General features: G+C 40.3%; 1 protein-coding gene across 1 annotated transcript in view; it reads right to left on the bottom strand.

The window, feature by feature from the left end:
- The window catches only part of LOC117511412 (cadherin EGF LAG seven-pass G-type receptor 3-like), an 88,731-nt gene that overhangs the window by 49,219 nt on the left and 22,962 nt on the right, over window positions 1-16,550 (bottom strand). The window contains exons 4-6 of the mRNA XM_034171442.1: window positions 14,898-15,010; window positions 5,863-5,942; window positions 1,278-1,404 (exon numbers count right to left, since the gene is read on the bottom strand). Of these exons, the coding sequence (XP_034027333.1) occupies window positions 1,278-1,404; window positions 5,863-5,942; window positions 14,898-15,010 (320 nt within the window). The remainder of the gene's footprint in view (window positions 1-1,277; window positions 1,405-5,862; window positions 5,943-14,897; window positions 15,011-16,550) is intronic.

Genomic DNA, 16,550 nt, shown 5'->3' with positions numbered 1-16,550 from the left:
ACTTCACCAGCTCTGTGCCCTTCTCTCACACTTTGATCCAGTCTGCTTTGTGTTTTCATTTACTCCATCTCTTGCACCAGCTCACATATCTTTGTCTATTACATCACTCCACTTTGCGCACTCCCTTCATCACTATCTTGCCCCTTCCATACTCTCTGTCCACCAGCCACGCCCCCTTTATAGAGCCTTCTCCTCACTTGCACCTTGTTACCCCTGCTTATTTAATCTCCTTCCAGCCACCACACCTTTGCCAGTTTGTTGTTGCTTCCAGCACACATTCCAGCCTTTTGTATTCAGTCCTGATTTGTCTTGCCATGTACCTGAATCTTGCTCTGTGTTTCTTGACCGTGCCTTTTGCCTCAGCCCTTATATCAGTATTTCTCATGCCTCTGACCCCTGCCTGGATATGACTGCGTTTTTGCGTTACCCTGTCTGTACCTCTGCTCCATTGCCTGACAACCTGTGTACCGAACCTCAGCCTGGAATAAACACGACAACTACTTTTACTCCAAAGCCTGGTCTGGGAGTTTATACTGTGGGTCCACCGTCTCCAGGCGCCAGGCTCCTGCCCGGCCTGACATATCAGCTATATACTTAACTGATTATAACTTAAAGTATACTTTGTTTAAATTGACAAAAAGAAAAAGTCAGTATAATTGGCATATTCTGACAAATATACAGAAGAATGTAAGTATATTTTTGGTGTATACTGACAAGTATAAAGCAAGTTTCTTCACATAAATTACTAGCAGTAAGGGCGGTGACCAGAGGATAAAACGTGGGCTTACAAGTAGCCTATATAACTACTATCCATAAGTTCACTTGCACTGTAAAATGAAACAAGTTATGTAGTCAAAGTTTGTTATTCTGAACACTCAAAGTCTTCTTACAAGTATACTTTTACAGATTAAAAGCATGCCAGTGTAGTCCAAAGAAGTACTGAAATAATTACAAGTACACTATAAAGTATAATTAGGAAATAAACTTCAAGTATACTTTTTGGTAAGGGAAGTAACTTATTCGCAACACTGACTTGCTTCACTTTCTAAAAACAGACTTCAAGACGTTCTTTCAAGATGAAGTTCCTAAACGCAGCGTGTCTGACAGAACGTTTGATTTCATGCATGATAAAACAAGATAAACAAACAGCTTTTGAGCAGCTGAAGCTAAACTGAAGCTACAGTGTATTTAAGCAGGTTAGTTCTTACTTGCAAGCAAATGAGTGCTGCTCTAATTTGTATGAAGTTATTGGCCATGTTGCCTGATTGTCTTCATACCTGTACAAGGCAGAGGACATCAAAGATGTAGTAGAAAGCCAGTATGCTGTTATTGACAGCCATCAGACCACACAGCCAGGTGGAGGCCGCGACCAGCAACAGCAGGAAGGCACTGCGAATGGTGGCACTGTGGAGACAGAGAGTTAGCGAGCTGGCGCCGGGTACCATTCTGAAAAACAGGTCATGCTGACGTCATTGTTCCTACATGAATTCAACTTTTGTTGAGATTAACGTATTTCAGTTGTCCTTTTTCTGTTTCCTGTAAACTCACCAGTCATCACACAGGTCAGGTCTGAGAACATGTAACAGAATTGCCCTGGGTCCCAACCAGCAACTACTGGTCCAACCCCCATCCCAAAGTAGCCATCTACCGGCTGCAGTTAGGAAATATGTAGGGTTCCCCTTGTAGTTGCTGGGGTCCTCAGCACTGACGCAAGTTCACGCTGGATCACGCTCAGAGAACTGCACCGTATGGCTACGGTATCGTAGCCGATGTTCCGTCACAGAGCCAGAAGTACGACTCATCTGAGTCTGCCTGAGTAACTTGACACAGATAGTCCTGGGCCCTCATTCACCAAAGTGTGTGTATGCACGGTTTACACACAAATCTGAGCACACAAACTGGTCGATAAATCATTAAAGGTCAAGTTCAACATTCTTTCTGACTCTTTATACAGTACTACAGATACAAGAAAAAAAACAAAACAAAACTGTAAGTGTCCCAAGATAGTCTATAGGCAAGCAGATTTTCAGTACCACTTACGGTAGGGAGGGGTGTTATTTCAAAAAATTTGGAAATCTAGAAATGTTTGCCAGGAATATGGAAATATACACGGAATAAACCATAGCAGGATAAATTTTGGGTCATTTGGTTCCAAAAACCCATATGGATGGAGCCAGTGAAGATATCAGGTTCCAAAATCGCCAAAAATATCGATGAAAATGTCATATCTTGAGAACCGCTGCACCTAGAGACTTGAAATTTGGCTCCAAATGTTGCTTGACCCCAAGTTTATATTCAACTTCTATAGTAACAATAAGCCTATCTGGTGTTTTTTAAGAGTAATTGACAAAAAAAAAAAACTAAATTCAGTACATATGTTACGATCAATTGTAACAAACAAAATCTATGTAGTTTTTATTTCAGGAACATCAGTTGAGTATAATCATCACATGTAAAGAATGACATGGCCACAATGAACTAATTATAAGCAACAGAGTGGTTTTCTACGTCAACAGCACATATACAACACACGTGTTACTTGAAATTTTCACACGCTCCGTCCATATGGGTTTTTGGAACCAAATGACCCAGAATTTATCCTGCTATGGTTTATTCCGTATATATTTCCATATTCCATGCAAACATTTATAGATTTCCAAATTTTTTGAAATTACACCCCTCTCCCTACTTAAGGGGACTAAACGCAACCTGGTCTCATGGCAAGTCGTGATTCAGCAGCACGAAATATACATTAATCTACTGGTTCGTGATATTGTGATGAAAAGTGCCACATTTTCATCACGGCAGCACAAATTAATTCTAATACATTCTGTGATAGCTGCACAAAATTAAAAGTGAAGCGGGGGGGTCGGGGTGATTATGGTTAGGGTTGGGGGAAGGAGTAGGGTTAGTAATAGTGAATTTAAAAAAAACCCCGTCATGAAAATTTTAATAATTTCGTGATGGGAGCACGAAAAACAAAACAAAACAAAAAAAAAACGTGAGACTGGGCTACTAAACAACACTTACAATCCAGCCTCAGTGTACCATGGCCTACACAAATTGTATGGTGGCCATGGTATGGTGGTCACTGTAGCCACGTGGTCATTGAAGAATTTACAAAGGGATGAAAATTTAAAAATGCTCCAATCATATTGAAAAGTATACAACATTATTTATCTGATCATAAAGATTCCAAAAAGGTATAGCTTGGGCCAACTATGACTGAATGCTCTGGAGTTATGGGTAAAAACAGCAAAAAGGATGACAAAGGTTAATTTCAGGTTGTACAGGGGTGAAAAGTTAAAGTTTCTCCAATTTTGTTAAGAACTGATGCATATTGGTTTATTTAAGAGAATTCTAGAAAGGGATAGGTTGTACCATCTGTCATGGGGTAACATATGTCACATGCCACAGAATCCAATGGATGTTGACATTGTGTGACCTTTACCTTGGAGACCAAACATTCAACACAATCAAAACTATTCCATTTATTAATCTCATTAGGTCAACCAATATTTTTCATCACATTTGATCAAAACTGTAGCAACTTTAACTTTTGACCCCTGTACAACCATAAACTGACCTTTGTCATCCTGTTTACTGTTATTACCCTCTAACTCCATAACATTCAGTCATAGATAGTCCAAACTATACCTTTTTGGAATCTTTATGACCAGACAAATAGTGTGGTATACTTTTCAACATGACTGGAACACTTTTCCATTTTGACCCCTGTGTAATTAATTCTTCATCAACCTGATCTCCTACCTGGCTACAGTGACCACGCTGGGATGGCCACCATACGTTTTGTCTTGGCCATGGTACACTGAGGCTGGATTGTAAGTGTTGTTTAATCCTCTTAAGTGGTACCGAGTTGTGTCAAAATTATCTGCTGGCTCATGTACAAACAAGAGAAACAGCAGATCAAATGTACATGAGCATGACAAAGTGAGTGTAACCTCGTGACCTTTTAAAGATTAGCGCCATGAAGAAATAAGAAATTTTAAAATGAGAGCCCTGTAAATTTTTACAGAATACCGATTCCCTGGCCGGGTCCCTGCGAGACCAGCAGAGTACGGCCGCGTCCACAAGGATACAAAACCATCTTTGTTTTCAAAGCAGCGTTTCAGGATTTATCTGCGTCCACACTAAAATGCTCAAATCGACCAAAAAAAGTTGTAGTACACATGCTAGGCCTGTATGTGGCACTGTGTGTTGTGAGAGTACACGTGCATGGGTTTTCTGTCATCCACTGGACTTTCTGCAGCTGGAAAACAACAGAGGGAGACAGAGAGAAGCTACCAGCTGAACATCAGCTAAATATGAAATTATTCATTTTCCACACTTCAGTTTGGATCTCTCTTGTGTGTGCACATGTGTGTGTGGGCACACGCGAGTGTATTTCCTCCTCACTCAAGCTGACAGCATCAACTGAATCAGCAGAAAAATTGGATAATTAGCCTTTTCTCTGGACTTTCTATGGCTGGAAAACAACACAGCCATGAAAAATACAGTTTGTTTGTTTTAACTCTTGCAGAGATTAAAAGAAAGTCACGTGACTCATGTACAGAAAGCCACTTTTCTCCTCTTCTGACTGGATTGCTACACGGAAAAAAGAATGTAGCGCCACATGGAAAACCTTTGCATTATACAAATCATGGGGGAAAAAAAAAACAGTGAGTCCACATAAACTTTAATGTATCTATTAATATATTAACATGTTCCAGGCGAGGTGTTTTTGTGCCTCAGGGTTACGGCAGTGAGCACAATAAATCCAAACTGAGTGCTCTGTACAGAAATGTGGAAAAAGGATTCATTTAATATTGTTTTGTCTGTCATGATGGCAGCTTGTTAACTTGATGCTACAGACTGTCGTCCTAATAGTAATCAGGATTAATTATGAGCCGCTGTGGTCAGATGGGTGGCGCTGTGATGTAATTCTTTCAGAAATATTCTGTATTGCTTGTGCACACGGAGATGCAAATCCAGCGTTTTCAGATTTACACACTCTGGGACCCGTTTTCAAATACTATCGTAATTGCTGTTTACATGTGGATGAAAAACCAAAAACATACAAAACCTGAATCTGTTCCTGTGTGGACGGGGCCTAAAGCTGTAGATCTGTGTTCAAACCCAGAAACAAACACTTAGCATGGTCAATGGTTGGGGAAGGAGATGGTCTAGTGGTTAAGCAGTGGGCTTGAGAACAGATGATCCTTGGCTCAAACTCCCATTTGGCTGGACAATCACTAGAGGCCCTTGGGCAAGGTCCTTAATCCCCAAGTTGCTCCCGGCACCTTGCATGGCAGCACCTTGACATCGGTGTGTATGTCTGTGTGAATAGGTGAATGTGGGGCATCATTGTAAAGTGATTTGAGCTTCTGATACAGATGGAAAAGCGTGATATAAATGAAGTCCATTTATCATTTGATGGACAACCGGACTTCTGAGTGTAAAAACCCTGTGATCTCAAGGGAAAAATGATTCAATGAATGGACAGTAAGTGTTGCTCAGCCCACCATTCCCTCGATGACTCCGGAGTTTCCCTTTAGACCTAAGCTTCATGCAGCATTTTTCGTTTTTTGGATTGGGTCTGTTGCAGTTTTTATTTTCTATTCATGAGAAATGCGAGCTGTACCAAAGTGAAAGTGTTGGGAGTAACCTTCATTTCAGAAAGATACAGTAAGTTCTCTCTTTAACTCTCATCTAAAAGGGATTCATAAGAAAACTGTCCTGTCCCGAGGGCTGGCAGTTTAAATCTTTAACAGGCCAAATCACATCAAAGTCAAAAGGCTGACTAAAGTCAGTTGGTGGGATGAGGAAAAAAGACATTTTAATTATTAAAGGCTTTGCACTCACATGACGGGGAGTTTCTTGGTCTCCTTTTGAGAGGGGTTACAGGACATCTTGGCTACAAACGTGAAAATCCCTCCATTCAGCTAGATGACAGGGAAGATCAATACAGACATTAAGCATTTTCAGGTAATCCAATACCCCCATTAGCAACATCACACAAGATGAGCACGACACAAAATCAATGTGAGTAAAATAAGTCATTTACGAGGAAAATCGCAGACTGATATGTGCCGGCGTCAGTGATGAATTCTTGTCTCAGCCTGTCTGGATGTAATTTATTCCATTCAGTCACATGTTTTTCCTCATAGTTAACTCTCTCTGGATACAATATTTTGAACGCACAGTGCGACGTGCACATTTTCATTATCGTGCTTTATTCACAATCCTCGACTGAAAGTGGCAGATTTTTGTGCATCTGTTTGATTGCACGAGTTTGACTGGCTGCATCAAAAATCTGAACTTCCCAACTGTAGCACTGTATGCAAATAAGCAAATAAAAATGAGGGTGCAAATTGACACCATTTGCACCAAAGCTTACAGATGGGAATATTCAGAGCTGATCTATGTGCATTTGAGGCTGCTTTCAAGAGTCAAGATTCTTTATTGTCATTGCAGAGTCGTACAACGAAATTGGGGCACAGTCTTCCTCCTCTGTGCAAAAAAAAAAAAAAAAAAAAAAAAAAAAAAAAGGCTCACAAAACACAAAAAAATCAGATAAATAATAAATAATTAAACAGGCATGGATTTAAAAAGACACTATATACAAATTGAAGGGCTAAAAACAGACAAATTTATGAATCTATGACATAAGAAATATGTAAGATGTTCATTGCATAAAAATAAATTATTGCACATACAGTTATATCAGTGATGGGCACAGCTAACCAAAAAGTTAGCTTCAATAACAGTTCATTTTAACTGAAAAGTTATCTTTTATGAAGCTAAACCGATAAACCACCAAAAAAATTATCGGAAGCTACAGCTGATCGATAACTTTCAGTATTGTCTCCGGTACGCTTGCAACTACTAACAAGCTGATTTTGAGTTTTAACACCATGATCACTTCTGGTAGCATCAAAGGCGACCACAAACTCAAACAATGAGTCAGCACTTCTGTCTTTGTGTGCCCTGCCTACTGCTGGAAGCACCTGTTTACTACATATCTTGCAGCAGCTATGCTCAACTCTACACACACAAAAATATGTCATTATTCCTTAACAGTGTATAGCAGCGCCAGCGAGAGGCAGAGGTCTTGGAAAATAAAGCAGTTTTGACTTATAGTTGTGATTTATAAATTAAATTAACCTGGATAGAATAACTCCATTAATGTCAATTCTGTCATTTGTACAAAGTTAAAATAACATATATCTTTTAATTTTAAATAATGCACTAATTCTGAAGTTTTGTAACAAACACAGACAGATGCCAAAGGGATTATGGGTAAAAAGAGCCTCCACTAACAGTGATTGGTTGACTCATTCTTTCTATGTAAAAACCAACACCTTAATGTGAGGTGTATGCTGCTGTTTACATATAAATGAGCTTTTGTAAAATATGCCATTTTTTTTATTTGTAAAAAAAAAAAAGTCAAGTTGTGATTAGACAACCATCTGATATAACTGGAATTAAAATTAATAGAACACTGCCATCTACTGGCATCCAGACGCTCAGACCCTAACCACTAATCCTTTGCGTGTCAGACAGTTGCTGCTGTTTAAACAGCACAGAGGGAATCCACAACGACAGTTGTAAATGAACATTATATAACTGTATGTACATTTTTATTTCTTTTATCAGCTACAACTCTCTGGTGCGCAAAGGATTATGAGATATCTCAATACTTAGGGCGAATACTGCCATGAACACTACTGGCCAGGAGATGGCAGTAGAGACCCTGAAAAATTGCTAAAACAAATAGGGGTGCCGGAAAAAATCGATTCACATCCGAATCGCGATTCTTATTTATTCCAATTCTGAATCGATCCAAAATGTCCAAGAATCGATTTTTAAAAAGCATTTTTTTAATCATTTTCTTGCTTACATGCTGCGTGTACTGTTTGTCCGGCAACGGCTTCCGTACTACAGTGTCCCAGCGAGGGGGAGGGTCCGGCGTGCTTCAAACATTCGTGAGCTGCAGCTTAGCATGGCGGACGAAGAGCTAATTCAGCCAGCACCGTCTTTGCTGATGGCAAATGTTTGGGCGCCTTTTGGATTTTATTATTTGCTGCGTACGAAGGAGCTTGACATGACTTATGTAGTGTGCAAAATCTGCAAAATGAAAGTCAAGTACTTCGGAAACACTTCAAATCCTCGAGCCCACATGCTACGGCATCACCCGGAGCTAAAAGAAGTGGAGCAGCGGTCTCTGCCGACTACTGACCAGAGATTCGCTAAACTGCCAGCCAACTCTGAACGAGCAAAGCAGATAAGTAAATTTACATCTAGAATCACTTGATTAACCTTGTAAAGCTGAATTTTCTTAAACATAAAAATTTTTAAGTAATACAACCCCTGGCAAAACTTATGGAATCACCGGCCTCGGAGGATGTTCATTCAGTTGTTTAATTTTGTAGAAAAAAAGCAGATCACAGACATGACACAAAACTAAAGTCATTTCAAATGGCAACTTTCTGGCTTTAAGAAACACTATAAAATCAAATCAGGAAAAAAAAAATTGTGGCAGTCAGTAACTGTTACTTTTTTAGACCAAGCAGAGGGAAAAAATATGGAATCACTCAATTCTGAGGAAAAAATTATGGAATCATGAAAAACAAAAGAACGCTCCAACACATCACTAGTATTTTGTTGCACCACCTCTGGCTTTTATAACAGCTTGCAGTCTCTGAGGCATGGACTTAATGAGTGACAAACAGTACTCTTCATCAATCTGGCTCCAACTTTCTCTGATTGCTGTTGCCAGATCAGCTTTGCAGGTTGGAGCCTTGTCATGGACCATTTTCTTCAACTTCCACCAAAGATTTTCAATTGGATTAAGATCTGGACTATTTGCAGGCCATGACATTGACCCTATGTGTGTTTTTGCAAGGAATGTTTTCACAGTTTTTGCTGATGGGATAAGAAAAGTGTCCAAAATATCAACGTAAACTTGTGCATTTATTGATGATGTAATGACAGCCATCTCCCCAGTGCCTTTACCTGACATGCAGCCCCATATCATCAATGACTGTGGAAATTTACATGTTCTCTTCAGGCAGTCATCTTTATAAATCTCATTGGAACGGCACCAAACAAAAGTTCCAGCATCATCACCAGCTGACTGTGAACAACCAACATCTTTTGCAACATTGCCTGATGATTTACCCTCTTTTAAGAGTTTGATAATCCTCTCCTTTGTTTCAATTGACATCTCTCGTGTTGGAGCCATGATTCATGTCAGTCCACTTGGTGCAACAGCTCTCCAAGGTGTGATCACCCCTTTTTAGATGCAGACTAACGAGCAGATCTAATTTGATACAGGTGTTAGTTTTGGGGATGAAAATTTACAGGGTGATTCCATAATTTATCCCTCAGAATTGAGTGAGTCCATATTTTTTTCCCTCTGCTTGGTCTAAAAAAGTAACCGTTACTGACTGCCAAAATTTTTCTTCCTGATTTCTTATAGTGTTTCTTAAAGCCAGAAAGTTGCCATTTGAAATGACTTTAGTTTTGTGTCATGTCTGTGATCTGCTATTTTTCTACAAAATTAAACAACTGAATGAACATCCTCTGAGGCCGGTGGTTCCATAATTTTTGCCAGGGGTTGTATAACTATTTCTCAGAGCTGTTTGAATTGAAAATTGATTCTGAATCGAATCGTCACCCCAAGAATCGGAATCGAATTGAATCATGAGTTGTTGTACGATTCACATCACTAAAAACAAATATTCCAAATAAATAATCCATGTCTGCTGCATTTAAGATGTATGGAATTTAATAAACGCAAACCAAATTTCAGACATGTTATATATATTACTCTGGAACAAAGAGGACAGACAGTGTTTGAGATAAGCAATATGTTAAAGGGCAAACAGGAGGCGATTGCAGCTCACAATGATTCCATCTGAAAATAATGGAGAAGCAAACTGAGTGTCTTCTAGTATTTTTTACATAAAACAAACACAATAACAACATCTATAAACCCAGAGAATATATTCACGAGAGTTTTAGGCACAATATACAAAGGGTTTAATGCTGTTGTCCGTGTGTAGCCTGATTAGAGCATCTCAAATGCATTTCCCCTGTCATGAATGTAAAGAGATTAACCATAATGCACTGTCTGGAGACACAACATCCACACTAAAACCTTCAAAATTAGTGCATTACTTTAAAACTAAAACATATATCTGATATTTTGACTTTATAAAACTTACAAAGTGACATTAATTTAAATAACTTGAACCAAAATTAGTTTGGTTAAAATTTTAACCATAAGTTAAAACTGTATGCCTCTGGATGACTTGGGTGATATTGCCAGCAAATCAATATAGGGTCAAAAGAAATGGGTCTTTCTTTGTATGTCTTCCATTTTCTTACAATTGCTCCTACAGTTGATTTAGTCACACCAACCTGCTTGACTATTGTAGATTCACTCTTCCCAGCCTGGTGCAGGTCTACAATTGTCTTACTGGTATCCTTTGACAGCTCTTTGATGAAAATTACAGACCTCTCTCATCTTGTAAGTAGGAGAACTTGCACAATCAGGGACTGACTAAATACTTTTTTATCCCACTGTAAGTACAAATATAGTGGTGTCATCAGCAAACTTCACCATAGTGTTAGAAGAGTGGATGGTGGTGCAGTCCTGAGTAAAGAGGGTGAACAGGGCTGGGCTGAGCACACAGCCCTGTGGCACCCCAATGTTCAGCATGATGGTCCATGTATGTCTTCCTATCCTGACGTTCTGCGGCCTACAACTAAGAAAGTCCATAATCCATGTGCAGAGTGAAGTGGTAAGTCCAAGATCCTGGAGTTTGTGAACCAGTTTATAGGGGATTATTGTACTGAAGGTGGAGCTGAAGTCTATGAAGAGCATCCATGCGTATGTAATTGGGTTCTCCATATGGGTCAGGACTGAGTGGAGTGCAACAAAGATGACATCCTCTGCAGATCTATTCCTCTAGTAGGCAAACTGGTATCTATTCGGATCTGCAGGGATGATGTCTCTGATGTGGGACTGGATGATCCTTTCAAAGCACTTCATGACTACTGAGGTCAGGGCAACAGGGCGGTAGTTATTAAGGCAGGTCACTGATGTCTTCTTTGGTACAGGGATGATAGTGGTGGATTTAAGACAGCAGCTTGTTGCAATGACAGGTTAGCTAGTTAGCACATGACTGCAGTGTGCGGCCTGACACCCCGTTAGGTCCTGCCACTTTAGAGGTCTTGATGCGCCTCAGAGCAGATCTCACCTGGTGTTGCTGCAGGACAAGTGCTGGTTCTTCACTTGATAAGGTAGTTTGAGGATCTGCTCTGATGTTTTGCATGTTAAAGCATGCAAATAAATGGTTTAGGGTGTCAGGCAGTGTGCTGTCAGGGCTGATCTGTGAGCTGCTACCCTTATAGTCTGTAATGGCTTTGATGGCAGTCCACATGCTGCGGGGGTTGTGGGTAAAGTGTCCTTCGAAGCGCTGCTTGTACCTCTGTTTGGCTTCTCTGATACCCCTTTTCAGATCCTTCCGGGCGTGGCTGTAGACCTGCATGTTACCTGACCTGAAGGCAGCATCCCAAACCTTGAAGAGTGTCCAAACATGACTGTCCATCCACAGTTTGTGGTTTGGCAACACCTTGATGGTTTTGGTGGTCAACACTGCCTCAGTGCAGAAGTGGATGTAGGTCAGGACAGCTGAGGTGCATTCCTCCAGATCTGCTACCTCTGCAAACACCTCCCAGTGTGTGTTCTCAAAACAGTCCTGCAGAAGAGAAGTGGATTCCTCTCCCCAAATGTGGACAGTTCTGGTGATTGGTCTGGTTCTGTAGATCAGGGGCTTGTAGGATTGAGTCAGGGTCAGACAAAGGTGGTCAGAGAGACCCAGGAGTGGAGATGGTGCAGCTTTATATGCTCCAGAAATGTTGGCGTAGACTTGATCCAATAGGTTGTTTTCTCTGGTTGAGAATTTAATGTTCTTGTAAAATTTGGGCATTACTGTCCTCAGGTCTTTGTTGTTAAAATCTCCTGCTACTATCACTGCAGCCTCTGGGTGAGCAGTGATCTGGGTGTTGATGACGCTGTGCAGCTCCTCCAGGGCTATGCTAGCATTAGCATGCGCTGGTATGTAAGCAACAGTGATGAGAATAGCAGAAAACTCATGTGGCGTGCAGAACGGCCTGCATTTTACAGCCAAGTACTCCAAGTCCGGAGAGCAGTCCGACCCAAGAATGTTTGTAGCCCTGCACCAGTTATTGTGAATGTAAACACACACTCCCCCACCTTTTGCGGCCGCTCGATCCGCTAAAACGGAGTGCTCCGTTAGCTCGATAGCCACATCCAGGACGGTGCTGTCCAGCCAAGTCTCCGTGATCATCGTCACACAGCTGTTTGTTCTTTGGGACGTAATCCTGAACCTCAGTTCATCCATCCGGTGTCCTGGGTGTGTGCTGTCTTTCATAATGAGACAGTGGGTGCTACAGAGGTCCTCTAGGGAGGGCACTGTTGGGCCTTCTTCACGACTGCTGAGGAGTTGTACTGCCATTGGAGGTCTGCACCTATGTGCACACCCAGGAACCGGAAACTGAACACCCTTTCCACATGCTCCCTGTCTATGTAGATGGGCTGCAGATCGTTCTTCCTCTTCCTGAAGTCCACAATTAGCTCTTTTGTCTTTGAGGACCAAATTGTTGTCCACACACCATTCCAACAGGCTCCGGACCCCCTCCCTGTAAACTGTCTTGTCACCACCAGAGATGAGCCCCACTTAGGGTGGTGTCATCAGCGAATTTAATGACATTGTTATCTGGATGGGTGCTGACACAGTCGTAGGTGTACAGGGTACACAGCCCTGTGGAGAGACGGGAACCAACTCTAACTCTCTGTACGTGGTCAGAGAGAAAGTCTCTGATCCAGCAGCAGGTGTTCACTGGGAGTCTAATGTCCAGAAGCTTTACTGGTAGTCTGTCCGGGAGTGTGGTACAAAAGGCAGAGCTGAAGCCAACAAAGAGCAGCCAAGCATAGCGCTCCTGCTGTTCATTAGTGTAGTAAAGAAAAAGATTGGTCAAACTATCTAACACACAAAAAACTGATTTTATTGTTTAATCTCACAGACAAACTGTGATTTTCCCCAAATGTAGCATCACAAAATTACTAAATTTATCACTGGAAAGAAATTATAGAAAGGAGAGGAAAGCTGTCATCATATTGCTGCAGTAAAGCATTCTGTGGACGCTGCCGTCATTACTGTATGTGGAGCGTTAGGAAGGTCTTGTGCAGTGGAATGTGATGCCCTCTATGGACCACATCAATGGTTTAACTTTGATTAACTTTGACCCTGATTGCACTGACCTTTGCTGACCAATGCCATGTACAGAGGCCAACAGGGTGAATTCTTAAAAACAAATTAAGAGAAATTAAAAATATGACACTCAATGAAAAGAATACCATATGTTCTGGAATACCACATTTTCTGGACTGTATGTAACAGGGTTTGGGAGGTCCTGCACCTTATGCCCCAATGCAACTTATATATGAAAAAATAATGCATTATCATCTATGGGCACAAGATGGCACCATCCACCCATGTGAAAAAACTGCTCGTGTATACTGCATCTTGTACTATGATTCACCCTCTGGAGGAGGAGAAGAACAAAAATAAGAAGAAATGTTCTTTGTCATGGAGACTGACTAAATGTAAGAAATCATGCTCTCAAACTGAAAGCCAGCAGCTGATACTGAAAGCCACGTTTTGAAATAAAAAAGGGAATATAACTTTCATACTACTCAGCGCAAAACTTGTTTGGACAGTGCCAGACAGCAAGAACAATGTCAGGTCTACTAAGCCTGTTATCTTTTACAAATGTTTTTGTGTTATAATGCATCAAGTGTTTAATGTTTAATTGCACTGCACATTTACCTCTCAGCTATGACTGTCTGTTCAGTAGTGAAACAAAGCAGTTCCATCACATTCTGTGCCTTGTGCAATAACACTAATTAGCTCGTTAGCTCCTGCTTGCTAACACAACGTTTCCATTATAAATACTTAATGCACCAAATAAATTCATTTTGCTTTTTGTCGCATAAAGTGGTAGCACCACATTTCAAAAATAAATGTGATTCATAGACTGGTGTGACTTATAATGGAACTGTTTTTCTTCTTCATGACATATTTTTGGACAGGTATGATTTATGCTCAGTTTATAGTCCAGAACCTATGGTAAATGGAGAAATACAGGTTTGAACTGAGACATAAAAAAAACCTCACAAACCTCATACTACAATTTGAGAAAGTGGCACACACTTGGGTGGATTTCAGAATTGCCCTGGTAAGGTCAGTCACAGGTGAATCATTTGGGTGAAGGTCAAGCTCACTGGGTCCAAATGTCAGGTTACCATAGCCCTTACTGTTGTCATGTTCGCAGGTACTATTAACCAGCCAAATAAAGCTGAGTACTGATGACATAATGCAATGACAAAAAGAAAAACTGCAGCAGGTTTTTCTGTTTTAGGCTGATATTAGTTTATAGTGAAACGATGTCAGTGTGGTAAAGGCACCAATTAAAAGTTGGCTTTAAGATGATGCACCTTAAGACCGATGAATGTTTATTTCTGGAAAAATGTCCAAGAAGATGATTATAGCTATAAAGAAGGTAAATAAGCCAAGTTTACACAGTCTTTGGATGGTGGTCTATGAATCTTTTATGAGGACAAATGTGTAATTGACATTTGGGGTTTAGGATTTGCATCTCAAAAGTATGAGCAGAGGAAAATGGGAATGAGAAACGTGAAAGGAATAAAATAAAATAAAAATTCAAATCAGGAGAAAACAAATAAACTGATAAATGTTTCACTGTTTTATATTCATTATGTCTTAAATCAGGCACACAATTACCAGTATGACGATGCCGATGGGACCAGCAAAGCTCCAGATAAGTTTGTCATTGATGGAGATCCAACAGAAGTCTGGGTTCCCATAACCCTCTGGGTCCAATCCCACTGCCAAGCCTACAGCAAAGACAGATAGACAAAAACAGGATGATCCACTCTAAGAGAAATGTAGTTACTGTTAAAGCCATTCAGCCAACATTGTTTTCATTCAGCCTGATCAGAGGGGTTCCACTTGACAGAATTCATCACGTGGTGCTGTGGAACATTCTGTTTTTCTTCTTGCATTCTTTTTGACTGTGATCACATACATTTCTGGATGATTTCTTTTTCTGCACCCAAACCTTAATATTTACTCTTTAGTGCATGTGATTTATTTTCTCCCTTTGTCCTCACCATTTACCTCCTCTGTGTGCATAGCTGTGATTTATCAGCCCAGTATAGGTTTTTTTTAATTATTATTTTCAAGTTAAAGTCAATATTTTTAACCCTAACCACAACCTGAATCCCAATGCTCCCCCACCCCACGTGTCACCCCAAATTTCATGATACCATCACATAAATAATAGATTAAAACACTTTTGTGATACCATCACAAACTAGTATATATAGACAGATAAATAGTGATATATATATATATATATATATATATATATATATATATATATATATATATATATATATATATATATATATATATATATATATATATATATATCACTATTTATCACTATAAATAGCGAGAGAGATAAATAGAGATATATAGCAACAAAAAGAGAGATCTCCCCACTGAGCTCAAGAGAGGACATTCATAATGATGTTCAATGTTTCCAAGGACATATGTGAAGATTTCTGTGAAAAGATTTACTTTCTAAAGAGAACAGAGAAATGAACACAAACATGCACCCAGAAAGCAGACGGACAGATCACTCATTTGGTGCATCAAGAAGAAATGGATTGTGGGTGTCTGTGGGTTTTTGCTATCGCTAAATTAAACCGTCCCTCAAGCCTGTTAATAAGAGTGTCAAAAGGATGCCTTATCTCTGCAGCAAGACTCACTCTGTAAGTGTGTGTGTGTGTGTGTGTGTGTGTGTGTGTGTGCGTGCGTGTGCAAAACACTGTGGTATCACTGTGTGCACAAGACACAGATACATTTTCAGTATCAGCAGACATTCTGAGTTCTGTGATTTCAAAACAAACTGTAATTTCATCATATTTAATGAATCTGATAACCAGCTGTTTAATAAACCAGCCGAATCAAACGCGATGATTTGACTGTTTGAACCAGTTCTTTATTGAAGACAGAGGAGCAGAAAAAATGAAATGAGATCATGACCATATCTGCAAACTGGAACTCTTAAATTGAAACTTTAGGCCCCTTCACACATAGTACGAATTAGTACAAATCAGGGTGAATCACGGTAGAACAGCTCGTATGAGCGAACTACGAAAACATCGAGCCGATGGGCAGGCGTGAACGAACCCGCTGCAATGGTTTCATGCATGCTCGTGCACAACACCGTCGCAGCTGGAACACAGTGTGAGCAGCTGGAGCATGTGTAACCACATTGCGCAGCTGCTGTGAAAAAAAAAAGAAGAAAAATACCAGCCACACACGGGATTTGAATCTGCTATTAACAAAAGCTCTAATTGCCAGCCA

Source organism: Thalassophryne amazonica, chromosome 6 (genome assembly GCF_902500255.1).
Source record: "Thalassophryne amazonica chromosome 6, fThaAma1.1, whole genome shotgun sequence".
In the NCBI taxonomy this organism is placed as follows: Eukaryota; Metazoa; Chordata; class Actinopteri; order Batrachoidiformes; family Batrachoididae; genus Thalassophryne; species Thalassophryne amazonica.
This window is presented reverse-complemented; position numbering and strand designations above follow the sequence as displayed.